The 18600-nt window shown below is 40.4% G+C and overlaps 1 protein-coding gene across 4 annotated transcripts in view; it reads left to right on the top strand.

Annotated features, from left to right (window-relative positions):
• Positions 1–18600, top strand: part of USP33 (ubiquitin specific peptidase 33) — a 96567-nt gene that overhangs the window by 161 nt on the left and 77806 nt on the right. For all 4 annotated transcript variants that reach the window (XR_010916701.1, XM_067530687.1, XM_067530686.1 and 1 more), the window contains exons 2-4: positions 7524–7655; positions 9974–10027; positions 12362–12424. Coding sequence is in view for 3 of the 4 variants with exons in the window: in XM_067530687.1 (XP_067386788.1) it covers positions 7575–7655; positions 9974–10027; positions 12362–12424 (198 nt within the window). In the remaining variant the exon portion in view is untranslated. The remainder of the gene's footprint in view (positions 1–7523; positions 7656–9973; positions 10028–12361; positions 12425–18600) is intronic.

Below are 18600 nucleotides of genomic sequence, written 5' to 3'. Positions count from 1 at the left end.
CTGCTCTGGTCTGGGGGGTGGGTCCCCCTGGGGTCTCCTCCCTGCCTTGGGGCGGGGCTGCCCCTTCCCCTGGAGTCTGGGCTCTGACAGCGCCGCCTCCCTCCGCTCCTGGGCCGCGCCGGCCCAGCCCCCGCTCGAACCCGTGCCCCAGCCCCCAGTGCGGGGCCGCCCCGCCCACCTCCAGTCAAGTGTCCCCCCCCCCCCCCCCCACCGCCGGCAGCGGTGCGGTCATGTGGGCTGGGTGGGTCGGTGGGCTGGGTCTCCGCTTCTCCTCCAGCGAGAGGCGCTGCTGGCTGCGGCGATGCGCTCGTGGGGGCCAGGAGCGTGGCGGAGAGGCCAGCAGCAGGTGCCGGTCTGGCCGCCGCTAAACAGATTTCTCCCTGGTCGCGCTGTGTCACGGGCCTCCCAGCGGCCGGCCCATCGCGGGGTTTGCTCGGCGCTGCTGCCCGCTCCCGAGGGCCGGTCCCACTCGGTGCCTCTCGCTTTGCTCGCTCAGCTCGGCGCCGCCCGCGTTGCTGCAGCATCAGCCCTTGGGCCGGCGGAGCCGGGCGGGGTCTGCAGAGTGTGAGTGCTGTGCTGTGCTGGTAACAGGGGTGGGTGGCTGTAAACATCATGTCTCCCTGCGCGGAGTTTTCCTTCTTCTGTAAAGCTGTCACTTAACGAGCGCATATGACGTTAATGCTTCCGTAGCCCCAGTATTGAAGTATTACCGTTCAGAGACACGGGGTGTAAGGTAGGTAACCATGTGGCAGTATTTGCCAGGGGTTCACATTTATTTTACGGTAGAGATAGCTAAAGGGTATGGAGACAAACTTCAGAAAAATCTAATCAAATGAAGGGTTAGGACAACACGATTGCCCATAAAATGAAACGTAGACACATTACTCTTCTTCCTATAATGCCGGGCGATAGTAAAATGTGCCAAACAAAATGCAATATAATGCATGTAGTGAAAATCATTGTAAACTTCTTCATACTGATGGGCTCCTTGGTAACAGAATCCTCTTAAAATTACTGTGGACAGCTCAGTGTGCTGTGTTAGTAGCATTTTTATTTAATTAAGTAAATGAGTTGTTTGGATGTATCAAAAGAGAATGAAAAATGAAACACTAGTGACCTTATACCCAAAGAGCGTATACTCTTATCTTGAGTGTGGTTTTATTTTTGGTTTCCTTTTATTGAGAAAGCACAGGAATTACAAGAAGAGCTAAGGGTAATGAAAATGGTTTGCCTGTAAAAATGCTACCTGGCGTGAGTTTTGCCTCTCAGAGCAGGGATGTTTTCTTCCATTCTTCTCAGTGGTCTCACTGAATATGCTATCAGCAGTTAACAAGAATATGGCTTTTTTCCCTTAAGTGTGGAAAAGTAAATTTTGTGTCTGGGATGATATAAGAGTTGTCAATGGTGTAAGGGTAAATAGAATAAGTGCATTGAGGATGTTTACAGACAGTAGTGTGGTGGGAGACTACCCAAATTGAGATCATTACTCCTGGGAAGAAGAATGTAAATGATCTTTAGTCAATTTGTAAAATAAAGGATAAAGTAAAAATAGAAGAGATTATGATGTAAGAACAAAGATGGTCAAATCTGGAAATAAATGTGAAAAGCTATTCCTTGTGCAATTTATAGTCAACATGAGGAAATCACTGCTGCAGGAGATTGCTACCGTATGTCTCAGGATTTTTGAAAGGCCTGCATGATTTTTGTGAGCATTTATCATATATATGTATAGCTATTTGTTAGAAAAAGCTACAAATTAAGAATTTTAAATCTGAAGCTTATTTGGACACACATTTTGCAATACTGGGAATTAAATGCAGCTATTTATTTTATGAGTACAAAAGTGGTGGTATAACAGTTGCTGAAAGAACCTATTCCGGAGGGAATTCTGTGCCAAAAAATAAAACAATATTTTAAAATTATACAATTTTTTTTGTCAACAAATAAATATTGAGGCTCCAGCATGACAGTGAGGAGCAAAGGCCACTGGCTGCATGGAAGCAGGAGATCATCCTGCAGCCTCCCCCCTCCCGGGATTCAGCAGTGAGGCTGCACTCAACCCAGACACAGTGAAAGGGCTGGGCCTGCCCAAGAAACACCTGGAGACTGTGCCCCTCGGTGCCATGCACATCAAGATAGCAAGCAAGAAGAACAAAGTCTCGTACGCATGCCCACCCCGGCCCTCGGTCCAGATGTGGGACAGGCAGGCTCAGCTTGGCAGAATCCAAGTGTGGAAGGGCTTGGTGTGAGATGAGAGGGTTCTATGGAGGGCAATTTGGGTGTGGGCAGCTCGTTGCAGAATCTGGGTGCAGGGGGGATCTGGATGCACTGGGGCTTGTTAGGGGGTTTTGGATGCAGGAAGAATGGGACTCTGCAGGGGGGTCCAGATGAAGGTGATTGGGGCTCAGCTGTGGGGATATGGGGTTCAGCAGGGCAGGGTCTGGGTATAGGGGGCTCAGTGGAGCTTGGTGGGGTAGGGATCCAGGTGCAGCTGTCTGGTGCTCAGTATTATGGGAGTCTGGGTTCAGGGGGCTTGTTGGGGGTGGTCCAGGTGCAGGGGTTTGAGTTGGGGGGTGGCAAGGGGATTGGCGGGGGTCCAGATGCAGTGGGAGTGGGGCTCATGGGGGATGCTCTGGATGCAGGGGAGGGAGGTTTGGCAGAATGGGGGCTTTGACCCTTCCCCCCGCAGCTGAGGAGCGATGGGGGCAGGAAATGGGATGGGGGTTCGGAGCTTCCTGCAGACGGGAGGTTTCTGGGGGTTGGTCTGACCCAGCCCTGGCCATTCCTTGTAGGGGAAGAGGAAGTTCTGTCCTTCCCCAGCCCAGCCGGGACTAACCCTGCACTAGGTTCAGCTGCAAGAGCCACCAGCCTGGGGAGTCCTCAGGCATGCCACCCTCCTCCTCCACCTCCTGTGGTGATCTGTCTCTCTGTCGGCTGCTCTGGGTGCCCGAAACAATGTGCCTGCGCTGCTGGAAAGAGGCACATGACTGCTCTCAACAGTCATTTTTTTGCGGGGAAGCATAGAAATCTGCAGTGGACATGAATTCTGCACACACTCGGTGCAGAATTCCACCTGGAGTAAAGAACCATAACTTTTGTATTTTTAAATGTTCAGGTATAATGTTGCACTGTAGCCATGTTTATTTTATTGAAAACAAAATTGAAATGAATACACTTCAGTGTGTGGTTATTGAAGTGATTATAAGCACAAACGAAGACCCTGATCCTAAAACTTGATCGGCCAAACAACCCCTTATGCCCTCATGGAGACAGTTGCAGGATTAGCACTTAATTTGATCCACATTTATTTCTACCTAAAGCTCAAAGTGGTGGTCTTTGGGTTTGTTTGGACTTTTTAAATTATTTTAACTCTGACTAGTGGTCAACTTTTTTTTAGTTACATAAGATAATTAAGGTTCCATGACTGGCATATAACATGACTATTATCCAGTCCCAGCTTCTGGCAGTTGGAGGTTTAGGGACTTCTGTAGCATAGAGCTGTGCTCCTGACCATCTTGGCTAATAGCCATATACACTAATGCTTGATAAAATAAGCATACTGATAAAAGCTTTTGGGAAAACAACAGAGGAAGCTAGGAGCACATTAACTGGAAGATTTTTCCAAGTGAACAGTAGCCACTTGAGAGACACTGTGGTCCAGTGGATAGGGCAGTAGTGAACTAGATGTAATGTGACTTGGGTTCTGTTCTCAGCTTTGCTACTGCCTTCCTGTGTGACTTTTGGGCAAGTTGTTTCCACTTTGTGCCAGTGCTTCACCTTTATCCTTGGTGTTTTATCTATTTAGATTGTATCTTTTAGGGGGTAGGACCTGTCTTTTGATGTATGTATGTATGTTGCCAAGCACAGTGGGGCCTCAATCTCAGCTGAGTCCCCTAGATGCTACCATCATACGAATAATAAGAGTGAAAAAGGGCACCAAGCTGGAAGTGGGCCATGGACACTGGACTGAATATAAGATGGAATGGAGTACTGAAGGCAGAGGTGGAGTTTATGGAGTACTTTGAAAGTGTAAAGGAGAATGTTGAAACCAGTGCAGAGAGTTGAGAAGTGACTGCTGTGAGAAGGAGTGATGTGGTCAGAGCAATGAGAAAGGAAGATCATCTTAGCAGCTGTGTTTTAGATGGCATTAGTATAGTATTCCTTATATAAGCCACTAAAGCCAGTAACCCACTGCCTAGTGCTAATGGAGGCCATTCGTCATAAATGGACATAAATGAGTATAGTCTGCATGTGGAAAAGTAGGAGCTGATTTTGTGATCTTGGATTAACTGTATGAAAGGTTCAGCTGAGCTCATCAATTTTAGTTTGTTCAGGACTGCAGGTTGGACTTGAGAGAGAGTTCCTTCCAGAGGTTTAAAACAGCTCGTTTAGTTACAAATCCAGTAATACAAGATGAACTGGCTCCTAGCTTGCTTTGTATTACTGGGAATAATACATTCAGAAATCTTATTGCATAAAATAATTAAGCCTTTAGGCATTACTAATCCGTATACGCTTCCTTTCTAAGTGAAGCATTTGTGTTGATCTTCAGCATTAAAACAGTACTGAGGTTTTCAACTGGTGTAGGCTTTATTCAAAACCCAGTCATCCATTTCTAATGCCTTGGTAGGGCTTGTAATAAGTGCAAGATGAAGCCTGCATTTTTGCTACCTCTTCTATATACTGAGTTTCTGCATTCTAACTGGAGTTCATTAATATTAAAGGAAATGGGTGAGGATTCACCATTTTGAAATTTTTACTTTAGCTGAGATTTTATCTAATTTTATGAAAATATTGTAAGAGCAAAATATTTCATATTTTTAAACATGAAAAGCATAGTTAAGTTTATATTAATTTTTGATCCAGAAAACCATATTCATAGCAGCAGATGGCAGGAAAACTAAAATTATTATAAAAAATAGATACTTGGTTTAAATAATTTGAGGAAAGCGTCTCCAGTTGCAGCTTGGTCTACGGGAAGACATTTAATTTCTAATAATTGATCCAGCACCAGAGCTTGGAACATACTTGTACTGGTCCACAACAGTTCTAGCCTTGCCAAGTCACAACATTTCGGCCCATAAAGTAGTTGGTGGTTCATTTATAATTTTGCTGCTGTTACTGAATGTTAACTCTATTGAACTTTAACAGTTTCAAAACATGGAAGAAAGATTAAATGCTTGTACTGTGATTGTTGTGCTGTTTCCCAATACACTGCCAGCGGGAGGCTGTACTGGTACTAACAAAAGTATTTCCTGATTCCACATTCAAGAGGGGCTAAAATGGCTCAGTTAAGTGGAGAAAATATTGAATTTAGAAATAAAAGGCTCTGATATTTACCTAGCTCATTTAATTGTTTTGTTTTATAATGTAGTTTAAAAAGCATCTTTACTTGGTTTTAGGCATCTTTGAAGCACATTTTTAAAATACAGTTTGCTAAAAGATAAAAGCAGCAGCTTTTCCTCACTTTGTAACCCATAGATAACCAATCAAAGATTAAATCAAAACCAAACAGTGCATTGCTTCATCTACAAATAACTTAATTTGGCCTTTATAATGGGGAGGATATTGGTGTAATCAAGGTGATTGTGAAGGTAAGAAAAACAGGAAGTTGATTGGGAGTGAGTTTGAGATGGCAACTGAACAAGATGTTTGGAAGATGTTTCAGTAGCTAAGACTACGACCAGGTCTACACTAAAAAGTTAAGTCTACCCAACTACATTACTAATCCACATCTCTGAATGATCTAGTTAGGCCGACCTGACCCACAGTGCAGGCAGTGCTAGGTCAACAGAAGAATTCTTTCCTAGATCTTGCTATCACCTCTCTGGATAGTGGATTAACTACAGTAACAGGCGAACCTTCCTGTTGCTGCACTGAGTGGCTACACCAGTGGTTTGCAACCTGTGGGCTGTTTGTGGCCTAATCAGCACACAGCTGCGGCCCATGTGACATCCTCATGGCCATACAGATGTGGGATGCAGCCCACATAACATACAGAAAGCTGCATATGCTTCTGCAGCCCAGAATGGTTAATAGGTTGAGAACCACTAGGCTACACTGTAGCAATTTAAGTGTAGACATACCCAGAGCTAGGTCAATGGTGGGCAAGATGTAAAACTGGGAAGCATTGGCATAGATGAAATAAGTGAAAGCATGAGACTTGTGAGTTCCTTGAAGGAGAATTTGGAGAAAGAAGAGATGAGGGATGCCAACATATCTGGGCTATAGAAAGGATGAGGAAATGCTGAAGGAGCAATTTGACAATGTAGTTGAAGAACCAGAGGAGCATACAGTTGCAAAAGCCAATAGCAGAGAGAAAGTGGAGATGTGATAAATGATGTTAAAGGCAGCAGGCATATCAAGAATACAAAGAATAGAGAAGTGCATCGTTGAACTCATTAGGAGGATTTAGTTTGAAAACAGTACTGGTGATTCATTCTGGCAAACGAAGGTGGAAGGGGTCATAGAAAGAGTTGTGGAGAGGAGATCTACATAGCCAGTTCCAGGACTTTGGTGACAAATCAGAGGAGAGAATAAGAAGGTAGCGATTTCACCAGTGGGGGTGTCAAGAGAAAGTTCTTGGGTGAGCATAGTAAAGTCTGTCAGGCTGCACAGGCTATAGACGAGTCTCACACACCCTTGTGTTTAAGAAGGAATATTGCTTAATTCAATCTTCCTTTTTTGTGTTGCAAAACAGTCATCGATATATCTGTGCAACCATCAAATAGTAGTTTTAACTGACACCTGACCAAGTGACTAGGTCTGAGACAGCCCAGCCTTGCATCAGAGAAATTGCAAAGTCTGGCAGAGAAAAGTGAAGGAAAGAGTTTTGCTCGTTTGTTCCGTACTACATATGACATTTTCCTTTTGACATCTAATATGCCTGTTCAAGAATATATGTCACTGTAAATAAATAAGACCACGCTAAAGTTTCCTATATCCACATCTTTCTCCTTCAACAAAGGAATAAAATATCCCTGCATTCCAAACTCACCCAACATGCTGGAAGCTATGATAATATAATAAATTGCTAAGATTCCTGTTCCAGGTGTGTAGTTTTGTGTTGGCTTGCAGATTTTCAGGGGCTCTCCTGCATGCCACAACAGAGGTCAGGAGGAAATAAAGTTCTTCCTAATTATTCTGTGTTGGGGAACATGATGTCATCTACTTTAGTCCTGTTGCTTCCACAATAGCAGGATTTCATTGGTCTATGTCTCAGTAAGCTGCAAACTCAAAAATCCATTTTAGTGCAGGCTTGCAATTTAGCAGGTTCAACTATATTTAATTCTGTTTACTAGATTCTTTTACTTTCAATAAACAATTACTTGCATTCATTTTAAAATGCAGCATGTGCATTTTCTAAATGTGCTATTATTTAACTGGGCCTCTAATGGTGATCGTCCTGGTTTTATATTATAAGGTTAAATGTATACTGCAGCTCTGCTAAATGTCTAATTGCTGCTTACATATATAAAATTTCTTCGAGTTATACTTAATTTTCTTTCATTCCTATTATGTAGCTATTGCCTCATCTTAAATGCTAAAGGAGCGACCAAACTACTGCTATTAAAATGTCAGCACTCAGCAGCGATTGCCCACACTTGGAATCAGTTGGCGAAATAACAAAGGAAGAATTGATACAGAAATCACATGTAAGTTTCAGTTCTTTACTTGGTTCCCTGCTGGAGTAAAACCAGTTGTGTATTTTAACTGCAAGGCTTGTCACGAATGGATCAACAAATTACTGTTTGTGCAACCCATGTAAGTGGTAAATGTTATCATGAACAAAATATTTAGGTTAAAATCTTAGCATTTTCACTGTAAATTGCAGTGTACGCTATCTGAGTTCCACTGTTAAACAAAAGAGAAAAGAAGAATGGACCTGATTAAGCAGTAAAACTAATGATTTCATACGTTACATGTAATGATGAATAATTATATACCAACAATAACAGTTAGCTAGCCTGTCTCAAGGGTTCTGTACCTTTTTCATAATATGGACCATGTTTTAAGACAGATTTTTGTGGGCTGGCTCGTATTTGTGATTGTACAGACCACTTTTCTTTCTTTCTTTCTTTTTCTTTTTCTTTTTTTTTTTTTGCATTCCAATAACATCCCTATAGTGACTACAATCATTTGGGTGGAAAAGTAACAAAGAAAGAAGTTAATGAATTTTAGCTGACTTTTAATTCTGTTACCAAAGGAAATAAGGAGAAGACCTAGCACCCTGTGACCAGCCAGCTCTCATTGGACCACCGTGTGCTTCTTGCCCCAAGGACCACAGTTTGAGAATCTCTGCTCTATCTAACCTTTGGCTTCTACCTAGTATTAAATATGGCAGCTGAAACTTTTAATAATTCATAACTATAGTGACTCTAGGTGGAGAAAGAGTCTAACTTCTTCTGTTTTATGTATATTTTCTTAAACTGAAAATGCAACACTTGTGTTCTTATTTCTCTGCTTAGAAGAATGGCACTTCTGTTTTTGTACATTGTTTATTTGATTTAGAAATTTCATGTTTCTGTATTAAATGAAAGACAGGCCCTAGAATGAACTTGTGTTTTAAAGTGATGATCAGTGGCTGTCAGTGTCACCTTGAAAGCTTAAAATGAGATGGTAGATGTATTTAAACTTTACAGTTTTTAAACCCCAAATACTAAGTGAAATATCACATTTTGCTGTATAACAAAGACTTTTCTCTTGATGTCTATTTTCTTCTACTCCAACACTTAAGAAATTTAGAGAGTTTTGACACGTTCTAGTAAGGTAATAGAAGTGGAACAAAAACTGAATGGCATCAACAAAATTCTTGATTTTAAACTAAGACTAAATTACAAAAACTGTAAATTCATCTAGTGATGAGCTGCTTAGTATTTAAAGTCTTCAGTGCAGTCTCAATTACTTTGTGTTGTTTTGCCGGGCATCTTGTTTTCTGGGGCCCTGTTACTGCATTAGTTTTAATAGATTCCAAGACAAGAAGGGACCATTGTGATCATCAGTCTGATTTCCTGTCTAACACAGGCCATGGAACTTCTCCAAAATAATTCTTAAAGCAGATCTTTTAGAAAAACATCCAGTCTCGAATTAAAAATTGTCAATGATGAAGAATCCATCATGACCCATAGTAAATTGTTCCATTGGTTAATTACTCACACTGTTAAAAATTTAGGCCTCCTTTCCAGTCTAAATTTATCTAGCTTGAACTTCCAGCCATTAGATCATGTTATATCTTTCTTTGCTAGATTGAAGAACCAATTATTAAATATTTGTGCCTCATGAGGTACTTATAGACTGTAATCAAGTCTATACCTTTTCTTTGTTAACCTAAATAGGTAGATTGAATGAACTCAATTGAGATAAGGCATATTTTCTAATCCTTTAGTTAATCATTTTCCTGGCTGTTCTCTGAATCCTCTCCAGTTTATCAACATTCTTAAATTGTGGGCACCATAACTGGACACAGTATTCCAGCAATGGTTGCATCAGTGCTAAATAGAGAGGTAAAATAACCTCTCTACTCCTACTTGAGATTCCTCTGTTTGTGCATTCAGGATCTCATTAGCTCTTTTGACTACAACATCACACTGGGAGCTCATGTTCAGCTGATTATCCACCACAATCGCTACATCTTTTTCAAAAGTTAGTGCTTCTCAGAGTAGATTTCCCCCATCCTGTAAGCATGGCCTACATTCTTTGTTCCTAGAGGTGTACATTTATATTTAACCATATTAAAACACACATTGTTTGCTTCAACCCAGTTTACCAAGCTAGCCAGATTGCTCTGAATCAGTGACCTGTCCTTTTCATTATTTACCACCCTCTCAATGTTTGTGTCATCTGCAAACTTTTATCAGGGATGATGTCTTTTCTTCCAGGTCATTGATAAAAATGTGAAATAGTGTAGAGCTAAGAACCAATCCCCTGGAAACTGGATTAGTGAAATAATTTCTTACCTATATTTTATTAACAGGGCACTTGTCAGAACTGCAAAGTTAGAGGACCAAACCTTTGGGCATGCTTAGAGGTAAGCTGACTTACTTCATGGGGTATGTGCGATAGTGATAGTGAGGTGAATCTGTAGATAAAGGTTTGCAGCATTTCCTGCACAAACAGCTGTTATGAAGGACTTATAATGTAATTGTAAACATTATTTTAGATCAAAGCTTGCCAGACAAGCTTGTAGCTCCAAAGTGATTTGCTTTGTAACAAGTCAAGATTCATATACACTTATATTTTGTAACTCAAAATGATCATGTGCTTAAAACTGAAATTTTTCTGTCTCTTCACTAGCTTTTCCAGTGTCATTTGTCAGTGAGGTAGATTATAAAATAGCTTGAAGAAATCCTATGTTCTTCCTGGTCAGTAGTCCTGGAAATGTCCTATAGTACATTACAACAAATTACATTTCTTAAGTTGCTTCCCGAATGGTGGAAATCCTATTTGTATTAACAGTAAGTATTGACCTGTCAGCACAGCATTACCCAGTGTCACTTCATAATTATCACCAAGTAAAACAAGTACAATAAACATTTATTCAAACATTTAAAATCCTAAACAAACATTTTAAAAGTATTCCCTTTCAGGCTTTGTCCTGACCTACTCTACCCTACTTACCTCTTAACTCTGTTCTCTCTCAAAATAACTTAGCCACCTTACCTCCAGCATTAAGATTTACTGCTGCTTCATCCTCCCAGCTTTTGGCAAAAAAGAGGGTTTCCAGATTTAAAAAAAAAATGGATGGAGAAAATGTTGCTTCAGATTAAGATGCACCTCTGTGATACAAAAGGGGAAGTGCAGCTGAATCAACTGTAAAATGTCATTCAAGGTGCTTCAGGTTTACAGGTCTGTCTCAACAGGGTATTTCAACTCTCTGTGAGCTCAGATGCATATCTCTTGTCAACACTCAAATCTGGGATGAAATGTGACAGGGAGCAGCCAGTATGTATATAATTCTAAAATTGCTTTCCACCCCCTCCTCTTCAAGAGAGTCATGGTTACCAGAAAAAGAACAGATTTTTTCTGCTCTCTCTCAGAAAAAGAATGCTCACTGAAGTATTATTCAACATTTCATTAAGCTATTTTTTAAGCTACCAAATTACATCTAAAACACCTCTTAAGAGGGGGGAATCAAAGTGGGAGGAGTAGGAAGGATGGGAATGGCAGGTGGAAAAGTCACAGAACCAAAGAGGGTGAGAGAGAGAGAGAACCAGGCATTTGCTAAAGAAAAGTCATTTTTTAAAATTTGTTTTGAATTTATATCAGCTTTAATCTGGAACGCTTGGACATTTATTTTGATTTCCTACCAGTGTTTCCATAGGGCAATTTTATAATCACAATAAGACACTCTTCTCCTTTGTGCTTAGCCAAGCATCCAGTACTTGGTGAGATCCCAGCATGATAGACACTTTTTTGTGCCTCATTGCTTAACCAGTACCTATGGTTATATTTTATAAATGCATGAGATTAAAGTTTTAGAAAGCAATTAATGCTAACTTACAGGAGCTGTTTTATGACTTCTAAGTACCGAGACTTTGTATGAATGGCATTTGTGTATGTATGTTAATGTACATAAACAGTATGTACAGATTACTTAAGTGCTTGTGTTTGGTGTTCATGGAAATGAGGGACTAATGGCAATGTTTTTAGGTTAGCATAATACTGTCAGCTGCAAGTTTGCACACCAGTTCAGCAAATACATGCTAGATCAGAACTGTAACAATATAATTGTTGAATTGTAAATAGACACTGCATTTAGTAATTCAAACATGGCACATACTTAAAGATGGAATGTTGATGGCCATTAGCCTTCAAGGGTAATAAATCTGTAGGTTATAAAATAATGTTCAGATGGTCAGTAGCCATGGTCTGCATATATATGTGCACTGATATTGAAATGATGGCGTCTAATGTCTCAAAATTGTTAATATTCAAGGTGTAAAACTTTGAATTAAAGATCCCAAATAGTACACATAGAATTGATAGGTGGCACGTTTATATTTCATGGCTTTTCAGAATATCTTGGACACTTGATCTTTTTCTCATTAAAAACAAACTTAAAACAGCTGAAGAGAAGACGTACATCAGAAACATTGTCTAACCGCACCCTTAAAATCAAGGAAGTTCAGAGGAAAATCTTCAGAACTCTCAATTTGCTTTATTATATTGTTTGTTGCAGTGTTTACCCTTGCATGATACCTTGCTCTTTTCAGAATCCTGCAAATATACAGTAGTGTGAATTTAAAATGCATTTGGAAACCTAATCACTTTACTTTGTTCTGTAGGTTTGTTTGACAATACACTGAAAAGAATTAACAGAGTATACTACATTGTAGTTATGTCTCATATTTTTGTCTGACAGAATAGATGTTCGTATGTTGGCTGTGGTGAATCCCATGTAGATCACAGTACCATACATTCTCAGGTATGTATGTATGTGTGTGTATGTACGTGTATATGTGTGTGTGTATGTATATATGTATATGTATGTGTATATAAAATGGTACAAGCCCTTTATGCTAGGACAGCAGGGTTTTTTTCCCCCAAACTCCCTGAGGGGAGGAGACTGGAGGAAGGGAAGTATAGTTAAAAAATATTATTTTTGTCTTTTGACCAGTGCAGTCAGGTAGGTTTTTCCTGAGTTGAAACTTTGCTTGTTGTTAATGCCTTCTTGCCTATGGGGATCAGGTCTAATTCACTGGGGGGCCTGTGTGTTTATAATATGATTATGCAGCTACATAATTATTCATCTATTTAAACTTGCTGCATAATTGTGCTCCACAACATAAACTACCCTTCCGTCTCAATTGAGAGTTCACACTTCAACTTAATTATACTATTTTAGATTAACTATTTCATTGCTTAAATGAAATTTTAACAAACATTCTTTATCACTGTTATATGTGAAGACAGGTAGTAGTAAGTCTGGTTGCAATGGAACAGTTAGTTACTGTCAAGCTGTAACAAGGAATGAGGAATTTTGTCTCCCTGGTGCAACATTCTGCTTCTCCTTGACAGTTTCTGTAAATCTTTGTGCCTGCAATATATAAATTTGCATACAATACATTGGATTTAATATTGAAATCAATGACGGAGAGGGGATGGAAAGGAAGGATGGAAAAAAATCATTGTTGCATAATTCAGGATTCCTGCTGCATAATTCAGGTCTAATGTGCAGCTTAGCTCACAGAACCTTGTTTGTTATTCCTGCAACTTCTAGTAGCACTCTGTCATCTGATTTCCATTTGGAGACTTTACTAAGTTTTTGTCTTTACCCTTCTCAGATATAATTATATAAACAGTAATGTCTTTTTTCCCGCCAAATATGTTATTTCTTCCTAGGTACGATGTTTGTGTTAATTGTCTGTCAGTACTCTAAGGATATGTCTGCATTGCAGCAAAAGACCTGTGGCATGGCTACAATTGGCCTGGGTCAGCTGACTCACGCTCACAAGGCTATAAAATTGCAGAGTAGATGTCCGGGCTTGGGCTGGAGCCCAGGCTCTCAGACCCAGTTGGGGGAGGAGGATGTAGGGGGTGGTTTCAGAATCCAGGCCCGAATGTATACACTGCAATTTTCAGCCCTGCAGCCCAAGCCCCATGAGCGTGAGCAGCTGACCTGGGCTCAGATGTGGTGCCACAGACTTTTTTATTGCATTATAGACATATCCTCTGGGGCTTCCTAGTAGATGATTTTCTCTCATGAATTGAATCTACAGTTTTTTCAACATCTAGTCCTGGTTATCCAGCAGATAGGTCTTTGCAAAGATTGTGTAAGTCTTTGAATGTTTGGAGGAAATATGCTTTTGTGTAGGGCCATTCACTTTACTGTGCAGTCCTGCTCTTTCTGACCTCCAATACTTGGGAGTATAACTTTGCAAACTCACAGAGAATATCTGAACGTTCGGAAAATATATATATTGTATAATAAAGCAAGTGCATTTGTATAATATATGTATTGATGTACAGCTTCAGTGTATCTTCTACCAAGCTAAGAACTTGCTCTAAGGGGGGCTGTGCCTTCAGTTATGGGATAGGTACGGCATAGTTAGAGGGGATGCTCTGAGCATGAGGACACACTTTGCCACTTTACACAATCAATCTTGGATAGTGTAAACACGTTCATCTCTACCTGCAACTGTTTAATCTTATTGAAAGTTTTGCCCCTGAAGGAGTACCCCCTATAATGTAGATGGGCCTTATATGTTGATGTTGGACAGCATGGGTAAACTACATAGTTGAATGTCCAATATCCTTTGTGTCATTACTCCTTTTTTTTTTTTATCAAGTGCTGTTCTTAACTTTTCTTTTAGATTTTCACAGAAAGAAAGAATGATATTCTTGGTCATTGTTTAAAATAGATAATTTAACAAGGAATGATGTGGGTTCTAAATGTAGAGCCACTACCCAAACAATGTTGAGTAGCTTAACCGATTGTGGAAAATCCTACTCGTAAATAGTTAATCTTGATAGTACTGTGGGTCAATTAAGTATTCTGATACCAATTACTCACTTAAGGGATTCATTTCACATTTAACTGTCCTTTTTTCCAAGGAGGGTTAGGGATATTGGAGCAGCCTGTAAAGAAATGTTACATGAACACAGCAAAGCAAGAAATCCATTTTCCTGATGAATGATGGGCTGATTGAAGAGTTTTAACTGCAGCTGTTGAGCATCTTGACTAGCTTAGGGATCACAATGAGTTTGTTAAAAGTAGTACCTGAGGTTGTTTGAAATATCAGATTTTATTCTGTGTCATAAAGTAATGTGGTTTAGGTTTATTAGATAAAACTAGTGGATGTGAGCACAGTGCCTCTACAGGAAAAGGGAGGGTTATCAGTTCAGAATCCAAAAGGAAATCTTCATGAAGAGTGGTATTCCATGATCATAATAGTACATAGGAAATGCCGTGCTTTTATAGAAGCACTGAACAGGCATGGAACTACAAAAGTAAAATTTTTCAACAGTGGTTTATATCTCATGCACAGTAAATAACCATACAGTGTCTGAGAAAGCAGATGTGCAAGTGGAACATAAACATAAGAACAGCCACACTGGGATCTACCAATGGTCCATCTAGCCCAGGATCCTGTCTTCTCTGAAAGTGGTCAGTGCCAGTTGCTTCAGAGGGAATGAACAGAACAAGGCAATTTTGAGTGATCCATCCCCTGTTGTCCAGTCTCAGCTTCTGGCAGTTGGGGATTTAGGCACACCTGGAGCAAGGGGTTGTGTCCCTAACCCTCTTGGCTAATTGCATCCATGAACTTAACCTAATTCTTTTTTGAACCCTGTTATACTTTTGGCCTTCACAACAGCCCATGGTCACAAGTTCCACAGGCTGACTCTTCTGTGAAGAAGTATTTCCTTTTGTTTGTTTTTTAAACCTGCTGTCTGGAGTGCTACCCAGAAGGCTACTTTTCATATTTCTGCTGATTTCTCCAAATGTGTCGCTTCTTACGAAAACTGAAAAATAAACAATTATGCCATGTCATCCTAGAGGTGATTATCTCTGCTAGGAAGTATATGGTGGGCAGGCCCCATTCAAGTCTTTCTAGAATTACCTTGTTTAAAATAAAAAGCTTTTATCAGAGTAGCTTAAAATGTATCTAGCACAGCACCTGTGTTGATTGCTGAGAGGCAGTGTCTAATAAAAAAGATTGCACATTGAGTATGGTAATGAGCAAATAGGATCTGATACATTCATGTTCACAAGGGAAGATAGGCTCATTATTATATTTTGCCACTGTTATAATCTTTTCAGAACATGGCCTCAGAATGTGCACACATTCTACTATTGCTTTGTATGACTGATTATAAATCAGACAGTTATGTCAAAATTAAAATTATATATTTAACCCTCTTGATGAATCACATTTTTAAAAGCTTGCACTTTTAGAAGCATGGATAAACCACAACTACAGGATTCATGATTTTACTCTTTCAGAATATGCTCAGGGCTATAACTGTCCAGATTTCAGTAAGGTTATCACCTTGTTACACAATTTGGCCCCTGTAGAATTTTCCACAGAATCTACCTTTTATTTCAAATCTACCATTGTTTCTAGCCTTTTATTTCATTGGAATTGTGAAAATGTGAAATGAACGTAATCAGTGCCATGATGTCTTCCTGATTGTGCAAACAACCTGAAACAAGAAGTCTCAGGATATGTCTACCCTGCAATGTAAGGCCAAGCTCAGATTCAGGTTTGAGCCCTAACCTCCTATCTATCTCCACATGCTTCTCTCTGACTTGGGCCAGGAAGCCTTCCAGGCCCAAGCCCTAGAATGCAGCATGGGAGGTAGGTTCAAGTCTGAGTCCCACTGGGAATCTGGTCCAACCACATCATTTTGCAGTGTGGACGCATCTTGGGCCCAGGTCCCCAGATTCTTGTCCTGAGAGTCCACCAATGCTATCCCACAATCCTATGGGCTGGTGTTCTTTGTCTTTTCTGTGCCAAGACTAACTCGTTGACTCCCAGGAAACAGAAGTAACCCTATGGTTGAAGTACAGCTGCTTGTCATTTAACCCTTCCGTTCTGACGACTGAATTGCAAACAGAATGAACCTTCTCGTGTATTTGCAATGGCCAATGATAAGAAGTCCTTTACCATGCACAAGACTACCTGGTTATGAGATCAGCCAGATTTTGGTAAATCCATGGTGTGAGGCAACCAAAAATTTTGACTTCAGTATCAGGAAAGAGTGAAGAAGCTGACCGAGTTGGGGATTGACTGGACCCATGACCAGTGCAGGGAGCACATTAAGCAGCTCAAGAGCAACTGTTGTAAAGCCAGGGATGAGAACCATAGCTCTGGGAACAGTCCATCATCCAATCTCTTTTATAAGCAGTTTGACTGGGTGCAGGGTATTTGCTGAGTGTGGAGCCAACACTGGGTCACCATACCCTGATCAGTCAAGATGTTGACCTTCTGATCCCTGAATCTAGTATAGGATCAGAGGGGAGCCAGTAGGCACAGGATCAGGCTAGCAAAATGATTCTGGTGCTCACACTAGTTCCTGAGGAGGCTTTGCTGCCGAGCAGCTGCAGTGTGTCCTGAATCCATACTCGGGAGCAGTTTCATCCCTGGGAGGAGCAGTCTGCTGTAGATCCAGCGGAAGAGGCAGAAGTAGTCCCAGAGCCTGGTAAGTTTCTGGCTCCATGTTTGCTGCTGTTTGTTACAGGAATGGGAGGATTTCTGGTTCATGACCCAATGCAAAATATATTACTAGCCATGGGTAGCAGCATGCATCCGCTAATGGTGGAATGTGTGTCAGTGTCTTGATATCAAGCCACCACCACCGCATGGAATGGCATAAACAACAGTTAAACAAGCTGTGATTCTAGGCCCGAGAAAGCCAAGCAACAGTTGCAAGTTGCATGGCCCAACTCTGACCTTTCAAGATATATTATAGGAAAATACAATGGAAGTGGTGAGAGTCATTCCTTATAAGTAGACTAGAACTTTGATATGCAAGTGTTGGTAGTTGTTTGATGTTTACGTATCTCTTGTTAGAGCTTAGCAATGTAGATAAACTACTTTCCTGTCTATTACTGTTCTGTTGATTAAGAGTTCAAAAGGAACATATGAATGTTTAGATGGAACTTTGAATGTAACAATACTGTTTGTTTTTTTCTGAAGTTTTAGTAGTAAATACTTGTAAATGGCCAATTACCTTGTGGTAATGTAACTAGTTACCAATGTGCACAGGGCATAGGAGATATTTGAGAGTCCCATCATCTATTAATTGTTCAAGGAGGCACCTACTGTCAAGAAAATATCGGTCAGCCTGCATTGATCTATAAAAGACTCTAGTGGACTGAACCTTTTTATCTCAAATCTGTCCAAGCTCATCAGGAAAAGTTTGGATCGCAAGATGGAGATCCCAGCACCAGGCTGGAATCACCCTGCTAATTCTCATGGGAAAATTTGAACAAACTCTGCACATGCATTGTTTAGTCTTCATTTTTCTGTACTGGATTACTAACAAAGAAGCTCTAAGCAAGGACTGATGACTTCCAAGCTGTTTGGGTAATTTCAGACTTTGCAATTTAAGAACTTTGCAATTCAGTTATCTCTACTTTGAAACTGACCTACGAGCTTTATTTTCATCTGTGTATGTATACTGACCTTTTAACCATCACTCTTTCCTTTTTTTTAAATAAACATTAGTTTAGTTAATAAGCATTGGCTTTAAGCATGTATTTGGGTAAGATCTGAACTATTCATTGACCGGTTTGGTAATGTGTCCGATCCTTTGGGATTGGTAGAACTTTTTTACGTATGATGGTTAAAGATTTTCAGTAATCCCCATCATATTTGACTTGGTTGTCTGGGTGCTAGCCAAAGGGCTGGATAGTTTTAAGGGAACTGTTTTGTCTATTGAATGACCAGTGTAGACATACTCTCAGGGGTGTGAACTGTCTGTTCTCAGTATTATTGATACGTTAGTGAGGCTGTAGTGTGAATTCCTTTTATTTTTGTTTGTGGGCTTAGTGGCTGGGGAGAGTAGTGAGATTTTCCTTTCTCTCTTATGCTCGGAAGTATTCAGGTTAAGAATGTTACTTTTGACATGCCCTTTATATGGACAGTGCACATATTT

Source organism: Emydura macquarii, unplaced genomic scaffold, assembly GCF_026122565.2.
Source record: "Emydura macquarii macquarii isolate MOO-44397 ecotype Brisbane River unplaced genomic scaffold, CSIRO-AGI_Emac_v2 contig_3110, whole genome shotgun sequence".
NCBI classification, from domain to species: domain Eukaryota; kingdom Metazoa; phylum Chordata; order Testudines; family Chelidae; genus Emydura; species Emydura macquarii.
This window is presented reverse-complemented; position numbering and strand designations above follow the sequence as displayed.